The 20,359-nt window shown below is 48.1% G+C and overlaps 2 protein-coding genes across 2 annotated transcripts in view; one reads left to right on the forward strand and one right to left on the reverse strand.

The window, feature by feature from the left end:
• LOC306988760 (uncharacterized protein) overlaps nt 1–11,226 on the forward strand; it is a gene marked incomplete at both ends in the record, with an annotated part of 64,841 nt that extends 53,615 nt beyond the window's left edge. Inside the window, one exon of the mRNA XM_079593909.1 lies at nt 10,895–11,226. Within this exon, the coding sequence (XP_079450035.1) occupies nt 10,895–11,226 (332 nt within the window). The remainder of the gene's footprint in view (nt 1–10,894) is intronic.
• The window catches only part of LOC306988955 (T-lymphocyte surface antigen Ly-9-like), a 108,748-nt gene that overhangs the window by 72,818 nt on the left and 15,571 nt on the right, over nt 1–20,359 (reverse strand). The gene's annotated exons all lie outside the window — the stretch shown is intronic.

The following is a 20,359-nucleotide window of genomic DNA, read 5'->3' on the forward strand; positions in this document are numbered from 1 at the left end:
ATGGAGGCGCGCAAGTTCGGCCGCGCTGTGCATGAGCCGGTGACGTCATCACCACCGTTAGTTCAGCACACAGAGGCGGCTGACAGGGTGAGTGACAGTTTTGACGTACAGAGAGTGGACAGGGGGCCCAGGGAGAGTGGGCACAAGAGCTGTAGCAACTGTGGCTCCCCTAGACATGCAACCAGAGATCAATCATGCCCTGCCCAGGGAAAACGTTGTCGTAACTGCAACAAGTTGAACCATTTTGCACGCTGCTGTCGCTCCTCTCCTGTTTTCCATGATACTGCTGCTGTCCCCATAAACACTGTACAGACCTCACAGCCTTCGTTCAAGCTCTGCACATGCCGTGTGGGCACAGCTCTCATTCCACTCCTCGTGGACACAGGGGCTAAAGTGTCAATCCTGAACAAATGCACATATGACCGCTTCTTCAGTCGCGTGCCTCTGGAAGCAGCGGCTAAACCCCTGTTAGGCTATGGCCATTTCCCCATCTCTACTCTGGGTGTGGCCTGCCTCCCCGTCAGATATGACCAACAATGTGCACCTGCCACCAAGTTTTGTATCACCCGGAAGGGAGCTAACATCATGGGCCTAGACTTGTTCATTGCCCTGGGTTTTACTGTGAGTGATGCTAGGGGGCTGCATGTCCTGCAGGTCGCCGCCTCCTGGCCTGACCGCTACCCACAACTGTTCAATGGGCTGGGCCGCATGACTGGATTTGTACACCAGCCTACTGTTGACCTGTCAGTCCACCCTGTCATCCAGCCCCTACGGCGCATTCCCCTGGCTCTCCGGGATGCGGTGGAGGCCGAGCTGCATCGCCTGGTGGAGGCGGATGTCATAGAGCCCGTCGACGCCTCGCCGTGGGTGTCTAACCTGGTGATAGCCAAGAAAAGGGGGGGCGGACTGCGACTCTGTGTCGACCTCACAGATGTGAACAAAGCCATCATCCCTGATAAGTACCCCCTGCCTACGGCTGAGGAGCTCACTAGCCATTTCCACGGCTCCAATATTTTCAGTAAGATGGACTTACGTAACGGCTACCTGCAGGCCTACCCTCTGGCTCCGGCCAGCATGGACCTTACAGCGTTTGTCACGCACGTGGGGGTTTTCAGATTTAAACGCATGGCATTTGGACTTTCATCAGCCCCGAGCTGTTTTCAGAAGATAATGTCACTCATATTGGCTGGTATCCAGGGTGTCTCCATCTACCTAGATGACGTGGTGGTGCATGCGCCCTCCACCGCACTGCATGATGATCGCCTGGAGCAGGTCTTTCAGCGTTTCGAACAGCATGGGATCACACTGAACTCTGAGAAATGCATGTTCGGGGTTGAGGAGGTCGAATTCCTGGGCTTCCGACTCTCAAAGGAAGGCATCGCCCCGATTATGTCCCACACTGAGGCCATTCTGTCCCTGCCGGACCCGCAATCGCCATCCCAGCTGTCTTCCTTCCTGGGGATGGCCGCCTATTACCTTAGATTCATGCCACACTACTCTGACTCAACGGCCCCCCTGCGCCGGCTGCTCAGGAAGGATATTAAGTGGGACTGGACCCCAGCCTGCCACGAAGCCGTGTGCATCATCAAACGGCAGCTCACGTCCCCTCCCACATTGACCCATTTCAGTCTGACTGCGCCCACCATGGTCACCTGCGACGCCTCCGGGGTGGCGCTAGGCGCTGTGCTCTCCCAGACTCAAGAGGGGGTGGAACGCCCTGTGGCTTTCGCCTCTCGGGCACTTACTCCAGCAGAGCAGAAGTATTCGGTGGGGGAGAGGGAGGCCCTGGCCTGCCTGTGGGCGTGTGAACGCTGGCATGTTTACCTATATGGGAGGCCTTTTACCATCCGGACAGACCACCAAGCGCTGACGGCACTGCTGGCGACTCAAGGCTCAGGGCACAGGCCCATGAGACTGCTGAGGTGGGCTGACAGGCTTAACCAGTATAACTTCAGTCTGGAGTTTATGCCTGGGCGGGCCAACACGGTGGCCGACCTTTTGTCTAGAGCTGTGTCGGTGACGAAGGAGGCGGGCGGTGTGACATCAGACACAGTGAGCGATGAAGACTGGGTCCACATCCTGCACGGGCCGCTCAGTTCAGTAGTCACTCTGGCGGAGCTACAGCAGGCCTCAGCGGCTGATGAGGTCCTCACAACTCTCCGTATCTACATCCAGGACGGCTGGCCTGCCAAAGTGGATGACAGGCTCCTCCCCTATTACCGCTTCCGCAACGAGCTCTCCTGCTGGGGGGCGGTGTGTCTGAGAGTACAGAGAGTAATGGGGGGGTGGAAAGACTGAATAAAACTCTCAAAAATGGAATCCGAGCCTGTCTGGAGGAAGGGGAAATCTTCAGCGACGCACTCAACCAAACTCTCCTGACCATCCGGGCATCCAAGCATTCCACCACGGGAGTGTCACCTGCATTGCTCATGATTGGGCGCGAACTAAAGCAACCACTGGACTGCTTGAGAGCTGAGCCGGCTCCTGCACGTGGGAGCCCAGGGCTCCAGAAAGCCAGAGCTCAGGTGAAAGGTTCGCAGGCTCGGATGAAAAAAAGGTTTGATGCCACGCACAGAGTGCAGACCCCCTCATTTTCTCCAGGGGTTTGGGTCAGGGTCAAATACCTCCACCGCCAAAATAAGCTGCAGTCATACTGGTCAGAGCCCTTGCGGGTGACTAAGCAGTTGGGGCCGGCCACTTACAGACTGGAGAATGGGACACGTTGGCACTCAAACCGCCTGCACAGAGTCGCAGCCCCCACAGCACCTGCATCACCTCTGTCCCCAGCAGCGGCTCTAGGTTGGCAGCCTAGGTCAAGAGCTAACCGGGTGGGGGGTAATACACTGGCACCGCCGGACGCAGTTTCACGGCCAGCACGCCCTCAGAGAATGAGAGTTCCGCCTGTCTGGCATGGGGATTATGTAACAGGGTGATAGTGACACTGGGGAATGTGGGCTAAGTGTTATGTTTCAGTTTCCAGGAGGGTGGGGGGAAAAATGTTATGTCTGAAAATGTTCAGTAATGTGTCCTGTTGGACTCAGTTATGTTATGCACTGTCTGTGAGTGACATGGTTAATGTGCCTTTAAGGCTTATTGCATTGATTTACGGCAAAGGTCGGAGAATGTGGGTTTTGCGGCAGTTAAGTAAACGAGATAGGAACGAAGCTACACGGGGTGATTATTGAGTCCTACACAAACACAACACGTCCCATTCATCATTTTAACTCTCTGAAGTGTGCTCAGCAGCGCCCCCTTTGTACCCTTGAAGCGGTCTTCCGCGAAGCCCGCATAGATGCAGGCATAGACATGTATAAAGCTTAGATGGCTTACCGGCGCTGAGAGCCAATGGGACCCGACGACGTCACACGGCGGCCATCTTAGGACAGGACCGCTCATCCAGTTATAACATTAAAGTCTATTGTGCATGTAGTGCTGAAATAACTATTTTGCTCAATTTTCAACCGATTTTCAAACGGCTTGGTGTGTCTTAAACGTCAGGGATGCCATGAAACACACAGCTACGCTGCAATGTTAAGCGTTTCTCAAAACGTGAAGCTACAATTTAAACATCGGCATCAGCACAAATCATAGCCACGTTAATAAGGTTTGTAATAAACCAAACCGTTTGTAAATCCATCAAGAATTCAGCAAGTTACGAGCATTTGTCACTCACCTTCCGTCCACAGCAGCAGGGAGCAGCAGCGCAGTCTCCTGACCTAAGATGGCCGCCAAGTTGACGACACAGCTGACTCCGCCTTGAGCCATCTAGCCTTTATACATGTCTATGGATGCAGGCTTCACACACTTTAACTACCCAGAAATCATTGCGAATTTGCGAAAGGCCAATCAGACAACGAATGGGAGGAGCTTTCGCTCACGTTAACATGAGAAGAAAATATTTAAGTGTAAATATCATTATGGTTTTTATGACCTATGTGTACATTTTACCAGTTATTACCCACAGCTTATACAAACATATGGTCATCAACCAGTGGTTGATGTCTCAAACATAAATATATATTTATATTTAATATAAACATAAATAGTGCACTGAATAATATGTTACGATCGCATTATGATTCATTAAATAAATATAACCGAATGTCAGGGCTTTACTGAATCATATGTAAATGTAGAAATATAATATTTAAACAACAACCGGACCGTCTTCCTATTTCCGGCGTGGCGATCGAGTCTGTCCCAAAAATACCTCTCAGTGCGCCCTCGTGGACTCGCGCCAAAGGCCCTATAGGTCTGCACTACATGACGTCACCAAAGTGTGGACTCTGAGGAAGTCCATAAATCCGGAGTGTGCCATTTGGGACAGGGCCTGTTTCGCGTCAGCCATCCCTAGTTTGAACTGGATACAAATTAACTCGTCACACACACGCGCGCGCGCGCAGGCTACACATCTCCATACTACGACTCTCCATGCACCTCCCGTTAACAGATAAATACTTTTTTATGAGATCTGTCTAGATTTAATACCACATAGGCCTAAATTGTTTATTTCTTCAGGCATGATGTTCTTAAAAAAAAAAAAAAAAAAAAATTATAGATCTGCTCAACTGAAAATGCATCATACAGTAGGCCTACTTTCATTCGTTGTGTGCTTATGACATTTGATTGGTAAGTTTTTTTTTGTTGTTGTTTATTGACAAATTTAATCCTATACAACTTTCAAATCAACATTATTTCCAGAAAAAGATTCTGTCAATTCTTACTATAATTTTAGATGAAGTTTGAATTCAGGTATCTGTTTTGATGGACATATTTCTCATCTGGAAACATGTATAGATGCTTTTATTTCAGTGAAGCACAACTAAACATGTCTTATTTATTGTAGGCCTGTCAGTTTCTCCAGTTATTTTGGCCGCTATAGCTTGTAATTTGACCAAATATTTGCTGTAATGTACTTTATTTCTATATTTGAGTGAGATTCTCTTTACAGTGAAATTTAAGGGATACCCTGGTGGTGAAAAAAAAGCTAAGTATAGCCTACTTGCAATCATTTGGCATAAAGTAATCAAAATTCGGCACAACACCGGCGTGATCTTATTGTCACATGTCTGTCCTGTCTGGTGATGCACATGGGTGTTTTGTTATTTTGGGGCCATGTGCTCTTGTCATTGTCTGGTCCCTCCCCCTTGTTATCTGGTTATTGGTTAAGTTGTCCCACCTGTCCTGCTCATTACCCCCCTTGTTTGCCTCCCTATTTAGTCTTCCTGTGTTTGCTGTCCTGTGCTGGTTCGTTGTACAAGTTACGTGTTCCGTGTGTACCTTCCCGTTTGTTTCCCAGTGTTGGAGTTTGTACCTTACCCGTGTTGTCTTCCTATTATAGCACTCTGCTATTGAATCCACGTATCTCGTCTCCCACTCGTGACAGAACGAACCAGCCTAAATGTGGATTCAGCGGAGTGAACTTTCTCCTGCTGAGAGGGAGAATGGGATTTCCTTGGCGAAGTATTTTTTTATGTGCGCCCAAAGGAATTTGGAGGGTAATTCCTCGTCACTGGATCCGTCCAGCGTTGGGACGTCATCGGTGGTTTCGGCCAGCCTCGAGTCTTCAGGCATCCGTCGGGGAGGACGGAGGAGGAGGAGGAGATCTGCGCCGGCCCAGTCAGAGACCGTGCACGTCCCGTCTGCCCAGTCAGAGACCGTTCATGTCCCGTCTGCCCAGTCAGAGGTCATTTGCGTCCCGTCTGCCCAGTCAGAGACCGTGCACGTTCCGTCTGCCCAGTCAGAGGCCATGCACGTTCCGTCTGCCCAGTCAGAGACCGTTCACGTCCTGTCTGCCCAGTCAGAGACTGTTCGCGTCACATCTGCCCAGTCAGAGACTGTTCAGGTCACGTCTGCCCAGCCAGAGAGGGTTCAACCCACGTCTGCCCTGTCGGAGACAGATCGGGAGATGCCCATTCTCATGGCCGGGGGGGGGCACTGATCGGTTATTTAGAGCGTTTAGCTCGGATCCTGGAGACGCCCTTCAGTCCTTCAGTGTCTGCTGTTCCTGAGTCAGAGCCAGTGTCTGCTGTTCCTGAGTCGGAGCCAGTGTCTGCTGTTCCTGAGTCGGAGCCAGTGTCTGCTGTTCCTGAGTCGGAGCCAGTGTCTGCTGTTCCTGAGTCGGAGCCAGTGTCTGCTGTTCCTGAGTCGGAGCCAGTGTCTGCTGTTCCTGAGTCGGAGCCAGTGTCTGCTGTTCCTGAGTCGGAGCCAGTGTCTGCTGTTCCTGAGTCGGAGCCAATGTCTGCTGTTCCTGAGTCGGAGCCAGTGTCTGCTGTTCCGATTTCGGTGGTCCGGAGACGGAGGAGGAGAAGGAGAGGAACCTCTTCATCGGGTCGTCTGGTGGGTTCTAACCCAGAGACCAGCCCGGAGGTAGCTGCCATCCCTGCCGCGCCGCCCGAGCTGCTCGCCCTGCCGGCCCCGCCCGAGCTGCTCGCCCTGCCGGCCCCGCCCGAGCTGCTCGCCCTGCCGGCCCCGCCCGAGCTGCTTGCCCTGCCGGCCCCGCCCGAGCTGCTCGCCCTGCCGGCCCCGCCCGAGCTGCTCGCCCTGCCGGGACCGTCCCAGTTGCTCGCCCTGGTTCCTGAGCCGGTGTCTGAGCCGCTGTCTGTTGCTGTTCCTGAGCCAGTGGTGCCTGTTGCAGTTCCTGAGCCGGTGGTGCCTGTTGCAGTTCCTGAGCCGGTGGTGCCTGTTGCAGTTCCTGAGCCGGTGGTGCTTGTTGCAGTTCCTGAGCCGGTGGTGCCTGTTGCAGTTCCTGAGCCGGTGGTGCCTGTTGCAGTTCCTGAGCCGGTGGTGCCTGTTGCAGTTCCTGAGCCGGTGGTGCCTGTTGCAGTTCCTGAGCCGGTGGTGCCTGTTGCAGTTCCTGAGCCGGTGGTGCCTGTTGCAGTTCCTGAGCCGGTGGTGCCTGTTGCAGTTCCTGAGCCGATGGTGCCTGTTGCAGTTCCTGAGCCGGTGGTGCCTGTTGCAGTTCCTGAGCCGGTGGTGCCTGTTGCAGTTCCTGAGCCGGTGGTGCCTGTTGCAGTTCCTGAGCCGGTGGTGCCTGTTGCAGTTCCTGAGCCGGTGGTGCCTGTTGCAGTTCCTGAGCCGGTGGTGCCTGTTGCAGTTCCTGAGCCGGTGGTGCCTGTTGCAGTTCCTGAGCCGGTGGTGCCTGTTGCAGTTCCTGAGCCGGTGGTGCTTGTTGCAGTTCCTGAGCCGGTGGTGCTTGTTGCAGTTCCTGAGCCGGTGGTGCTTGTTGCTGTTCCTGAGCCGGTGGTGCCTGTTGCAGTTCCTGAGCCGGTGGTGCCTGTTGCAGTTCCTGAGCCGGTGGTGCTTGTTGCAGTTCCTGAGCCGGTGGTGCTTGTTGCTGTTCCTGAGCCGGTGGTGCCTGTTGCAGTTCCTGAGCCGGTGGTGCCTGTTGCAGTTCCTGAGCCGGTGGTGTCTGTTGCTGTTCCTGAGCCGGTGTCTTTTGCTGTTCCTGAGCCGGTGGTGTCTGTTGCAGTTCCTGAGCCGGTGGTGTCTGTTGCAGTTCCTGAGCCGGTGGTGTCTGTTGCAGTTCCTGAGCCGGTGGTGTCTGTTGCTGTTCCTAAGCCGGTGTATTTTGCTGTTCCTGAGCCGGTTGCTGTTGTTGTTCCTGAGCCGGTGGTGTCTGTTGCTGTTGTTGTTCCTGAGCCGGTGGTGTCTGTTGCTGTTGCAGTTCCTGAGCCGGTGGTGTCTGTGACTGTTCCTGAGCAAGGGTCTATTCCTGTTCCGCTTGGGTCTTCACCGCCATGGCTGCCCGAGTGGTCGTCTTCACCCTGTTCGTCTCCGCCCTGGCCGCCAGATGGACTGTCGCCTTCGCCCTGGCCGCCCGAGGGGTCTTCACCGCCCTGGCCGCCCGAGGGGTCTTCACCGCCCTGGCCGCCCGATGAACTGTCCGCTTCGCCCTGGCCGCCTGATGAACTGTCCGCTTCGCCTGTCCCTTCCGTCCCGCCCTGGTCTGTCCCTCCCGTCCCGCCCTGGTCTTATGGAGCGTCTGGTAGCCGCTCCGTGGGGAGGGGGTAATGTCACATGTCTGTCCTGTCTGGTGATGCACATGGGTGTTTTGTTATTTTGGGGCCATGTGCTCTTGTCATTGTCTGGTCCCTCCCCCTTGTTATCTGATTATTGGTTTAGTTGTCCCACCTGTCCTGCTCGTTACCCTCCTTGTTTGCCTCCCTATTTAGTCTTCCTGTGTTTGCTGTCCTGTGCTGGTTCGTTGTACATGTTACGTGTTCCGTGTGTACCTTCCCGTTTGTTTCCCAGTGTTGGAGTTTGTACCTTACCCGTGTTGTCTTCCTATTAAATCACTCTGCTATTGAATCCACGTATCTCGTCTCCCACTCGTGACACTTATGAAGGTAAAGGAGTAGCAAAACTGGAGAGCAATAGACTGTAGATGTGAATTTGAAAACTTGTACAATAAATATTTCTACTTGTACGCTAAAGTTTAAACTCAGCTCCAATGTGAAAACCTGTCAAATAAAAATCTGAAGATGAATGTTGAGATTTGCCTTCGCTAACAACAGTGACAAACCTGTATTTTGAATATGAAGCTGCAGACAAGTAGTTACACATGTTAAAATGCCATTCACAGAAATACGACAGACAAACTTGTATTCTTTCATTCACATTTGCAGCACAACCTCACTTAGGCATTTGCAACTTCTCAGATCTGCCATTGCCATTTCAAATTGCCCCTTTCTCTCTCGAAGACACTCAGTTTGCAAGCGCACAAGTTAGTTACGCATCTAATATATCGTGAAAAAAGTTGCAAAAGTCAATGCGTTTGTCATGAATTTGCGTAGAAGCAAAGGCGTTAGTCGGATCTAAATGCAAGCAGATAGACTTTAATTACTCAGAACAGGATGAACTCAGAACAAGGAACAGGAACACTCACACGGAACATACATACAATCACTGACAAGGAACAAGAGAGAACACAGGGTTTAAATACACAGAGGGGAACAGGGAACGAGACACAGCTGGGGCAAATGACATCAACGAGAGGGACCATACAAACTAACAAGGCAACACTCCTGAAACAAAGGAACTAATAATTAAGCAGGCTAGGGATAATTGAATAGCTACAATAAGCACACACAGAATCAAGGAAACTGAATGAAATAAAACAAAGTCCAAACACACAGAAACATGAATGAAATATAACAAAGTCCAAACACACAGAAACATGAATGAAATATAACAAAGTCCAAACACACAGAAACATGACAAAAACAGAACCTGGTCATCACAGCGTGAAGATTTGAAACTGAAATGATTTAGTGTTAAAGAGAGTGAAAGATAGTTTATGTGTGTGAAAGAGAATGATGTTTTTCTTTTAATCATATACAGTAAATACAATTTACTAGTTATTTTGTGGTTTAAAAAGTGTGTTGTTAATAAATGTTAATATCATAGTATTTATTGTTAATACATGTTTATATTAAAGTGATTAATATAATCTTTTTAAATGGTTGAATTTGTGTTTCACTGCCAGTGTCTGTCCCACATCTGGCCCGGGGAAACAGCCGACTCTCAGCCAGATGTGTCATACAGTGCCTGGGCCATATCAATAAATTAGACTCATTTTACAGGGTGTGAGCCACATCTGGGCCAGAGGAAGTAGTTTGAGTTTGTTTTCAGTGTGTTGTGCCAGTTTTGGGCCGGAGACCCAGTCAGAACTGAAGCAAGGATGAGGTCCAGATGTGGGCCAGACACATTTTGCTATCTGGGCAGCATAGGGTGCATTAGCGCCGCCAGCTGGACGATAATATTAATAATAGTCTCTGACATAAGACAATATTACTTTCACAATGCATGTGTATAATTACTTGACTACTACTTATATATAACGTATTTGCATGTAATATAACAAATGTTCACATCAGAGCAGAATTCCCAATGTGTCAGACTATTCACACACGCATTGATGTCCATTCAAAAATATGTGGATCTGACTAAATGTTTTGTTTTACTTATGTGTGTGTTAAGAATGTTTAATGAAGTAAATTCCTTTAAAGAAGAACTGTGTGTGTTTTTATTAACACTGCTTTTAACTTGACAAACTGACACCGTCACTCACACACCCACTCATGCATCTAAATAACCACGACTCTCGACCTCCTGTTAACCGAAGACAGTTTAAACGAGTGTTTTATGAGATCGGTGATTGGTTTGATGCCACACTTCCATTGTTTAGTTCTGACTAAAAGTGTGTTATTATTTAAAACATTTAGAGAACTGCTTAACTGAAAATGGTTAAAATAATACTTTTATTCTGCATACGGCATCTTGTTGGTAAGAACAAATCTTCTATATTTATTGACAAATTTAATCTGATATAGCTAAGTTTATTTTTCATGTTTGAATGAAGTTTGAATTCTGGTTTTTGATCACTGTTTTGGTGCATGAGTGACAGACAGATTTAGTTCCCGGTTAAACAGTTTATACCCATCATTAAATAATTCATACTTAAAATGTCCTAAAATATAAGAAAATTGAAAGCTTAAGATTATCAGGTAGTCAGTGGCTTTAAAAGGTCCCCATTAAGAGCTGAATGTTCTTCAGAAAGTTCTTCTCGAAATCACACTTTTAAAATTAGGCTATCTATCCAGGTTGAGGAGGTGAATTTAAATGAGAAATATCTTGATTTTTAGTTGTTTTGTCTTATTTTAATTAGTTATTTTTTAAAGCTATTAAGTTCACCAAAACAAATGCTGTACTATACTTTTATTTCTTACTACATTCCTTTGAGATCCCATTTTCTAATGTTTGATTCACTATTGAATCAAAAAAGCAGACAGCTGTAAAAAAAAAAAAAAAACAGAAAGTTAAACCATTGTTTAATTGACTACAGAAAATGACTTCTTCTGTGTCTGATGAACTGTTCCTCTTGGTTCTCCAGGAGTGTTTGGTTACACAGATGCAGTGAAGACAGTGTCAGTGATGGAGGGAAAATCTGTCACTCTAAACCCTGATCTCACAGACATACAGAGAGATAAAGAGATCGAGTGGAGGTTTGGAGACAGTCGCATCGCTAGAGTGATCATGAACATTACTAGATATGATGATGAGAGATTCAGAGACAGACTGAAACTGGATCAGACTGGATCTCTGACCATCAGTAACATCAGAACCACAGACTCTGGACTTTATCAACTAAGTACCATTATTGGGAATAAGGAGTTTATCAAGAGATTCAATGTTACTGTTAATGGTGAGCATAATTATATTTGATTGCTTCTATCATCGTCATATTAAAAATATAATTATTGTCATAATCCATAATGATATTTTACGATTATTTATTAGAATTCTTGAAGATACATTTCAGATGCAATTTTTTTTTACCTTATTCTAACATTTACAGTATATTTATCCAACACAATAATTAAAATCACCAAACATTAGCCCTCCAGTCCATGAGAAACATCCAGGTCCACATTATATTACTTCCCACAAGGGGCAAAAGGAACACACATTTTATAGAACTGAAATAGTTTATTATTAAATATCTGGTCCAGACTTACAGGAGGATACACAGATATATTACAGCAATATGCAATATTTTACAATGAATAAAATAACTGTGAGTAGCCAAACTCTGTATAACATGTGAATTACTACAGATCCAGGTCATTAACATTTTTTGTAATTTCTTTTGATGAAATCAGAGTAAAATAACTTACAAGAACATTCAAGTGCAACTCACTGAAGGCAAGGCAAGTTTATATAAGGTTATATATAGCATATTTCATACACAATGGTAATTCAGAGTGCTTTACATAAGAAACACTGAAAATTACAGCAGGGCAAGATATGCATTTTAATTAAATGCATTATTAACTCTAATGAACTCAACAAAGATGAAGTAAAGCTACTCATAGGAAAAATGTCACTCGAGTAATTCGTTTTCAGGAAAATATAAAAAAGCCTTTATTCTTTCATGACTAAGATTTTAAAAACAGGCGACAAGCAACGGCACACGCATTTGCTTCCAAGAAGTCTACATTATGGTGTGAAGTAAAGTAATGAAGTAAAGCTAGGCGGCTCAACTCAACCAGATAATTTTTTTCTGGTGAAAGAAATACATAAATGTAGAAGAAAGACAAAATATTAAATATCATGAATGTATGTTTACTGAGTAACTTACTGCTTACTGTCAAAATGACATTTTTTACCTGAGATTTGGAGCCGAATTACAGGGGAGTAAAAATTACTTCAGAAAGATGGCAGAATCTTTATTTTATTTTTACACAGAGATTGGTAAGTCTATTGGTAAAATCTGTTGACTTTAGAAATCTTATTTTCATTATGCCAACAGTGACAGTTCAAAAATGGGAAAAACACTTATTTTGTTTTGCCCCAAGCTTGCATTCCTGTAACTCAAGACTTATACAAAATACCTTAATATCCTTTTATATTTTTGGTATCTTCATTTTAAAGACCCTCAATGGTTCAGTCCCAGAAATATGGAGATCTAAATGTGGGTAAATTGGTCAATTGTTCACATTTTAGTGGTCCGAGATCTCTTTGCATAGTTGATAATTTTTACATCTAGGCCCTATTACATTTAATAGTTTGGCTTTCATTATGTGTCAACCACATTTTTTTCTTTAGAAACAAATATTAACAAAATCAAACATTTGAAGGGAAAGTTTCTGAAATGTGGTTGATTTGACACGGAATGACCCAGGCCAATGTTGTAAGTTCTCTTTTATGCACTTTAATAATGAGACCATGTTTAGATAATATACATCAGTCAGGAAGAGTGTTAAATGAATATAAGATATGAGAATCCTTTAGGGGAGAGAATAGATGGTGCTCAAGAACCTTGGCCAACAAGAGCCACTGTACTTAGATTTTGTATATTTTATTTATTTTTCCAAAATTAGTGGATTATATTTAAAACCTGAATTCATTGTTATGAGAGAAAATCAGGGCTGTGTGTATAAGCACTGATCTCTGTGTGTGATGAGACTGACTAACACTGACATTAAAGCAGCTTCTCACTGTTATATATTCACATCTCTGGTTCTTTAATATCTTCCAGCTTATCCGGCCACTCCACAAAGTCCTTTATCGTCTGAAAGTGAGAATGCAGAGGGTAATGAAGCCGATATTCAGATCAACAGCACAATTATGAGTATGATATTGCTTTTATACAACAGTTCAATAAACAATTAATACTGAGTTGTGCATTTTTACATAATACGGCCAATTGTTTTCTGCTTTTTTCTTTGCTAAAAAATAGGCAAATACAACACAGGTACGCTCTTTACACTTTCTGACAAACACATTTAAGCCATAAACATGTTAAAGGAGACTCAAGCTGGTCAGAATAGTATCAGAAGGTCAGTGAACAGACTGTATGAATCTGAGACTGAGACTAAGGACAGACTGATGGATTGTCTCTCTTTATCTTTCCAGAATCTGACCAGCAAACTCGCTCTCCTCCTCCAGTCTCAGTCTCTCAGATAGTGTTGATCTCTTCTTCTGCTGTTGCTGGATCTCTGATGGTCGTTGCTGCTGTTGGGATCTTCTGGATCTGCAGGAAACACAGACAAACAGATCAACAGGGCAAGTGTTTCCTACTTCTGTTACATCTGAAGAAATAGTTACAGTTTTGCTGTTTTAACAAGTCTGTCATTATTATTCAAACAGTTCAGACCCGTGATGAAGAGATCACTTACGCTGATCCAATGTTCTACAAAAGAAATGCACAAAAAGCGGTAAGACAATTCATGTTAAAGTTTACACTGTACAATCTGAGTATTCATTGTATAATTGAGGAGGAGTTTATACACTAGTATTATATAATGCATATTTTCCATATTTCTACGTATGGTTGCAAATTCATGTAAATAAAAAGGTGAACAGGGAAATTAAAGTGAGTCTGTTCTAAACCCAGTGATCTTCTTTGCTGTCTACACAGACAGCTGCATTATAAGGGAACATCCTAAGAAATGGACTCTCAGAAATGCCTTTTGAAAAATAATATTTAGCTGTAGCTATAATGACATTATCTCAATCACAATCTTACAGCATTCCAAATTTAACCCTTTCATGGGTACATTTAAAATATTCTAGCTGATCCCCACACACCCGGAGAGAGTTTTTTTTTTTTTAAGGTGACCATTATTTTAGAATGTTTCCCCTTATTACCCATTTCCATGGCGACGTTTCATGGTTGTCATGACACATCACAGCCACAACATTCTGTATGGCAAATGTATTCCTTTTATTTCCTCTTTTTTTTCAAAATATTCAGAAACTTGCTAACCATGTCAGCAACTATATGACATTTGATTCTCAAATACTTGTCCTAAGTGAGTGTGTTTTGTCATTTAAAATAATTTAATAATGTGTGTATTGTACATACTATAAATGTATTGTTTTCCTAGTGCTTATGTGTATTTAAATGTCTGAAACCTAAAATAAACATTATGTGGTTGAAAACACTGCATAGTTGTGATATATGACAGCGCCGCTGAGCGTGTCTGTCTCTGGCTCAGCTCCAGCCATATAGCACGAAAGCACAGTTTGAGACTGGCAGACAGTTATATGACGTCACTGTACAGCAGGGACGGACTGACAATCTTTGCATTCTGAATACTTTCAAGATAAATTGGTTAAAACATTACTTAACAAACCCTGATTCATTCTGGAATACTTTCCCAGTCTTGTTTTTTCTAAGGTGGGAGGTCTCCCTTTCCTGTTGTTGTGTAACTACAACATCACCAAATTGCCCCTTAAATTGTCAAATTTTCATAAACAAGCGCTTTTGGCCTGGCACTTAATTTATAAACACAATTTTAGTCCTCACCGGTATTTTATTTGGAATAATTGTGATATTATTTATAAAAATAAGTCGTTATTTTTCCCAAACTGGTTTAATAATAATTTTATTTTGGTTTCTCAATTTGTCACAGTGTCTGGTTTGTGTATTCCTGGTGTCCACTAGAGGTCCTCTTCCCCACGGTGTCATCCACATTATAACTACATTTCCCATATCCTTTGTCTGTTACCCATCAATGTTCATTTCACACAGCTGTTCCCTGTCTTCATTGTTCCCAGCTGTTCCTTGTTAGTGTCTGTGTATATGTCCCCACACTTCTGTTCCTGTTGCTGCCTGTTACCTGTTCTTGTCTTGAATTACTGGATTTTGACCATTTGCCTGGCTGGATTGTGAGTACGGATTTCCCTAATAAACTGCTTTTGGATCTTACCTTTTCCCGTGGGTGTGTCGTGACAGAAGGACTCCGTCATGAATAGATCCAGCGGTAAGGGTTTTCGTGGCTCTTCCCCAGCCATCAAGAGGGGAGGTTCGAAGGAGGTTCCACCGTGGATGAACATTTTTCAATGTTTTGCGCTATGGGCCCATCAAACGGAGGAGATCATGGCGACCAAATCCCCTGAGCCTCCTTCAGTCAGGCAGGAATCTTTTGAGGGAACCCGCCTGGCCAAGTTTTCTGGGACCCGTGGAGGCCGCAGGGGAGGAGGTACTAGAGGTGACTTCCAGCACCACTCTTCGCCTCAGTCTCTCTTCCACCCTGGGCCGGTGATGCTCGACCCAGAGCTCTCTTCACCGTTGTTCCTGTCCCGCCCGGAGCCTACTCCTCGCCATCGAACACGGAGGAAGAGGAAGACTTCCTGCCTCCTTAATGACCCAGAGACCGTCCTTGAGCAGATCACTGTCGTCCCAGTGGCCGTGCCGGTGCAGCCCGCTGTCGTCCCGGAGGCCGTCCCCTCCGAGCAGCCCGCTGTCGTCCCGGAGGCCGTCCCCTCCGAGCAGCCCGCTGTCGTCCCGGAGGCCGTCCCCTCCGAGCAGCCCGCTGTCGTCCCGCAGTCCGTCCCCTCCGAGCAGCCCGCTGTCATCCCTGAGATTGTCTCGGAGCCGCCCACCATCAGTCCTGCCACGGCCAAGAGAGCGGTCTTCCTCTTTTATGCGGTGGCGGTACTGCATGCGTGGAGGAGGCACAGGATGTCTGCCGTTCCAGAGACTGTCCACTTCACGTCTGCTGTTCCAGAGCCGGAGCCGGTGCCTGCTGTTCCAGAGCCGGAGCCGGTGCCTGCTGTTCCAGAGCCGGAGCCGGTGCCTGCTGTTCCAGAGCCGGAGCCGGTGCCTGCTGTTCCAGAGCCGGAGCCGGTGCCTGCTGTTCCAGAGCCGGAGCCGGTGCCTGCTGTTCCAGAGCCGGAGCCGGTGCCTGCTGTTCCAGAGCCGGAGCCGGTGCCTGCTGTTCCAGAGCCGGAGCCGGTGCCTGCTGTTCCAGAGCCGGAGCCGGTGCCCGTGTCTGTTCCAGAGCCGGAGCCGGTGCCCGTGTCTGTTCCAGAGCCGGAGCCGGTGCCCGTGTCTGTTCCAGAGCCGGAGCCGGTGCCCGTGTCTGTTCCAGAGCCGGAGCCGGAGCCGGAGCCCGTGTCTGTTCCAGAGCCGGAGCCCGTGTCTGTTCCAGAGCCGGAGCCCGTGTCTGTTCCAGAGCCGGAGCCGGTGCCCGTGTCTGTTCCTGAGCCGGAGCCGGTGCCCGTGTCTGTTTCTGAGCCGGAGCCGGTGCCCGTGTCTGTTCCTGAGCCGGTGCCCGTGTCTGTTCCTGAGCCGGAGCCGGTGCCCGTGTCTGTTCCTGAGCCGGAGCCGGTGCCCGTGTCTGTTCCTGAGCCGGAGCCGGTGCCCGTGTCTGTTCCTGAGCCGGAGCCGGTGCCCGTGTCTGTTCCTGAGCCGGTGCCCGTGTCTGTTCCTGAGCCGGTGCCCGTGTCTGTTCCTGAGCCGGTGCCCGTGTCTGTTCCTGAGCCGGTGCCCGTGTCTGTTCCTGAGCCGGAGCCGGTGCCCGTGTCTGTTCCTGAGCCGGAGCCGGTGCCCGTGTCTGTTCCTGAGCCGGAGCCGGTGCCCGTGTCTGTTCCCGAGCCGGAGCCGGTGCCCGTGTCTGTTCCTGAGCCGGAGCCGGTGCCCGTGTCTGTTCCTGAGCCGGAGCCGGTGCCCGTGTCTGTTCCGGAGCCGGTGCCCGTGTCTGTTCCTGAGCCGGTGCCCGTGTCTGTTCCTGAGCCGGTGCCCGTGTCTGTTCCTGAGCCGGTGCCCGTGTCTGTTCCTGAGCCGGTGCCCGTGTCTGTTCCTGAGCCGGTGCCCGTGTCTGTTCCTGAGCCGGTGCCCGTGTCTGTTCCTGAGCCGGTGCCCGTGTCTGTTCCTGAGCCGGTGCCCGTGTCTGTTCCTGAGCCGGTGCCCGTGTCTGTTCCTGAGCCGGTGCCCGTGTCTGTTCCTGAGCCGGTGCCCGTGTCTGTTCCTGAGCCGGTGCCCGTGTCTGTTCCTGAGCCGGTGCCCGTGTCCGTTCCTGAGCCGGTGCCCGTGTCTGTTGCTGTTGCAGTTCCTGAGCCGGTGCCCGTGTCTGTTGCCGTTGCAGTTCCTGAGCCGGTGGCCGTGTCTGTTGCCGTTGCAGTTCCTGAGCCGGTGCCCGTGTCTGTTGCCGTTGCAGTTCCTGAGCCGGTGCCCGTGTCTGTTGCCGTTGCAGTTCCTGAGCCGGTGCCCGTGTCTGTTGCCGTTGCAGTTCCTGAGCCGGTGCCCGTGTCTGTTGCCGTTGCAGTTCCTGAGCCGGTGCCCGTGTCTGTTGCTGTTGCAGTTCCTGAGCCGGTGCCCGTGTCTGTTGCTGTTGCAGTTCCTGAGCCGGTGTCCGTGTCTGTTGCTGTTGCAGTTCCTGAGCCGGTGCCCGTGTCTGTTGCTGTTGTAGTTCCTGAGCCGGTGCCCGTGTCTGTTGCTGTTGCAGTTCCTGAGCCGGTGGTGTCTGTTGCAGTTCCTGAGCCGGTGGTGTCTGTTGCAGTTCCTGAGCCGGTGGTGTCTGTTGCAGTTCCTGAGCCGGTGGTGTCTGTTGCAGTTCCTGAGCCGGTGGTGTCTGTTGCAGTTCCTGAGCCGGTGGTGTCTGTTGCAGTTCCTGAGCCGGTGGTGTCTGTTGCAGTTCCTGAGCCGGTGGTGTCTGTTGCAGTTCCTGAGCCGGTGGTGTCTGTTGCAGTTCCTGAGCCGGTGGTGTCTGTTGCAGTTCCTGAGCCGTTGGTGTCTGTTGCAGTTCCTGAGCCGGTGGTGTCTGTTGCAGTTCCTGAGCCGGTGGTGTCTGTTGCAGTTCCTGAGCCGGTGGTGTCTGTTGCAGTTCCTGAGCCGGTGGTGTCTGTGACTGTTCCTGAGCCGGTGGTGTCTGTTGCAGTTCCTGAGCCGGTGGTGTCTGTGACTGTTCCTGAGCCGGTGGTGTCTGTGACTGTTCCTGAGCCGGTGGTGTCTGTTGCAGTTCCTGAGCCGGTGGTGTCTGTTCCAGTTCCTGAGCCGGTGGTGTCTGTTCCAGTTCCTGAGCCGGTGGTGTCTGTGACTGTTCCTGAGCCGGTGGTGTCTGTTGCAGTTCCTGAGCCGGTGGTGTCTGTTCCAGTTCCTGAGCCGGTGGTGTCTGTGACTGTTCCTGAGCCGGTGGTGTCTGTTGCAGTTCCTGAGCCGGTGGTGTCTGTTCCAGTTCCTGAGCCGGTGGTGTCTGTTCCAGTTCCTGAGCCAGGGTCTGTCTCTGTTCCGCCTTGGTCTTCACCGCCATGGCCGCCCGAGTGGTCGGCTTCGCCCTGGTCGTCTCCGCCATGGCCGCCCGAGTGGTCGTCTTCACCGCGGTCATCTCCGCCGTGGCCGCCCGAGGGGTCTTCACCGCCGTGGCCGCCCGAGGAGTCTTCACCGCCGTGGCCGTCCGAGGGGTCTTCACCGCCCTGGCCACCCGATGGACTGTCTGCTTCGCCCTGGTTGCCCGATGGATTGTCTGTTTCGCCCTGGCCGTCGCTTAAGCCGTTCCCCCTTGTTCCTGTTCCCCTTCATGGTCCTGGCCCTCCATCCCTCCCCCTGATCCTCCACCATTCCACCTCCCGCCTGGACTCTTTGTTTGTTTTTTGTGTGTCTTGGAGCGTCTGGTAGCCGCTCCGTAGAGGGAGGGTTATGTCACAGTGTCTGGTTTGTGTATTCCTGGTGTCCACTAGAGGTCCTCTTCCCCACGGTGTCATCCACATTATAACTACATTTCCCATATCCTTTGTCTGTTACCCATCAATGTTCATTTCACACAGCTGTTCCCTGTCTTCCTTGTTCCCAGCTTTTCCTTGTTAGTGTCTGTGTATAAGTACCCTGTCTGTCTCAGTTCATGTCACGGAGTCCTTGTTTAATGTCCCCACACTTCTGTTCCTGTTGCTGCCTGTTACCTGTTCTTGTCTTGTGTCCTTGGATTGAATTACTGGATTTTGACCATTTGCCTGGCTGGATTGTGAGTACGGATTTCCCTAATAAACTGCTTTTGGATCTTACCTTTTCCCGTGGGTGTGTCGTGACACAATTAATCAATAATGATGGATACTTGTATTCATTCAGAGTTTTTGAATAAGTACAATATACCTGTCACTCCTCGAGAGTTTGCTATTGTAATGGATGCCATCCCTTATGGAGCAATAACTCTTCTCAGAGACTCAGCTAGATCCCATATTTCTTTGTCAGTAGCTCATCCTTTTGATACAATGATTGGAAATATTTGTTTTTTTTGTCTAACTCTTCTCGGAACAGAAGAATTAGACAGTTATTTCAAAATTAGATTTTTTCTCTCCCATACATGGTGTCGTACTGGAATGGCCAGTTTGTCAATATTCCATGGAAGAAAGTGTGGACTTTGTCTTCTAAATATTTAATAACCAATAAGGTCAAGGATGTGTCTTACAAATTACTTCATCTTTTTTATCCTGTGAAGCTTTACTTAAAAATGATGTTTCCTGATATTGACACTTTATGTTCTTTTTGTGGTGCTGAACAAGAATATTTCTCATCTCTTCTGGGAATGTACATATACAAGTCTGTTCTGGAAGGATTTCTGTATCTTTGTTCGCACATTTTCATCACAGAGTTTTTCTTTGTTATACAAAGATGTTCTTTTTGGTCAGCACAACTTTGATAAAGATGAAAAGGACCAATATTTTTTGATAAATCTATTTATTTTTCAAGCAAATTTTTTTTACACAAATGTACATTTCAGGGTGCTAAGCCCTATTTCTTTATTTTTTTGTAAGGAACTTAAATCCTATCTGGACACCCTCAGTACATCCATCATCTCCAAAGCCCTTAAAACTGTCTCACTGTGTCATTTGCATGATATTCTCCTGACTTTATAACCTGTAACTGTACTCTCAGTTACATTTACCCCTGGTATTGATTCTGTATGTTCTTAGCAATGCAATAAAAAATAAAAAAATAAATAAAAAAAATCTTTGCATTCTGGAAAAGTCCAGAACGGCCGTCCAACCGAGGGCCGTCGGCACACAAAAAAAGTCTAAAGCCCGGGACACACCAAGCCGACAATCTGCCGTTGGGCAACGTCTGACCATTTTT

Source organism: Phoxinus phoxinus, assembly GCF_949152265.1.
Source record: "Phoxinus phoxinus genome assembly, chromosome: 20".
NCBI classification, from domain to species: Eukaryota; Metazoa; Chordata; class Actinopteri; order Cypriniformes; family Leuciscidae; genus Phoxinus; species Phoxinus phoxinus.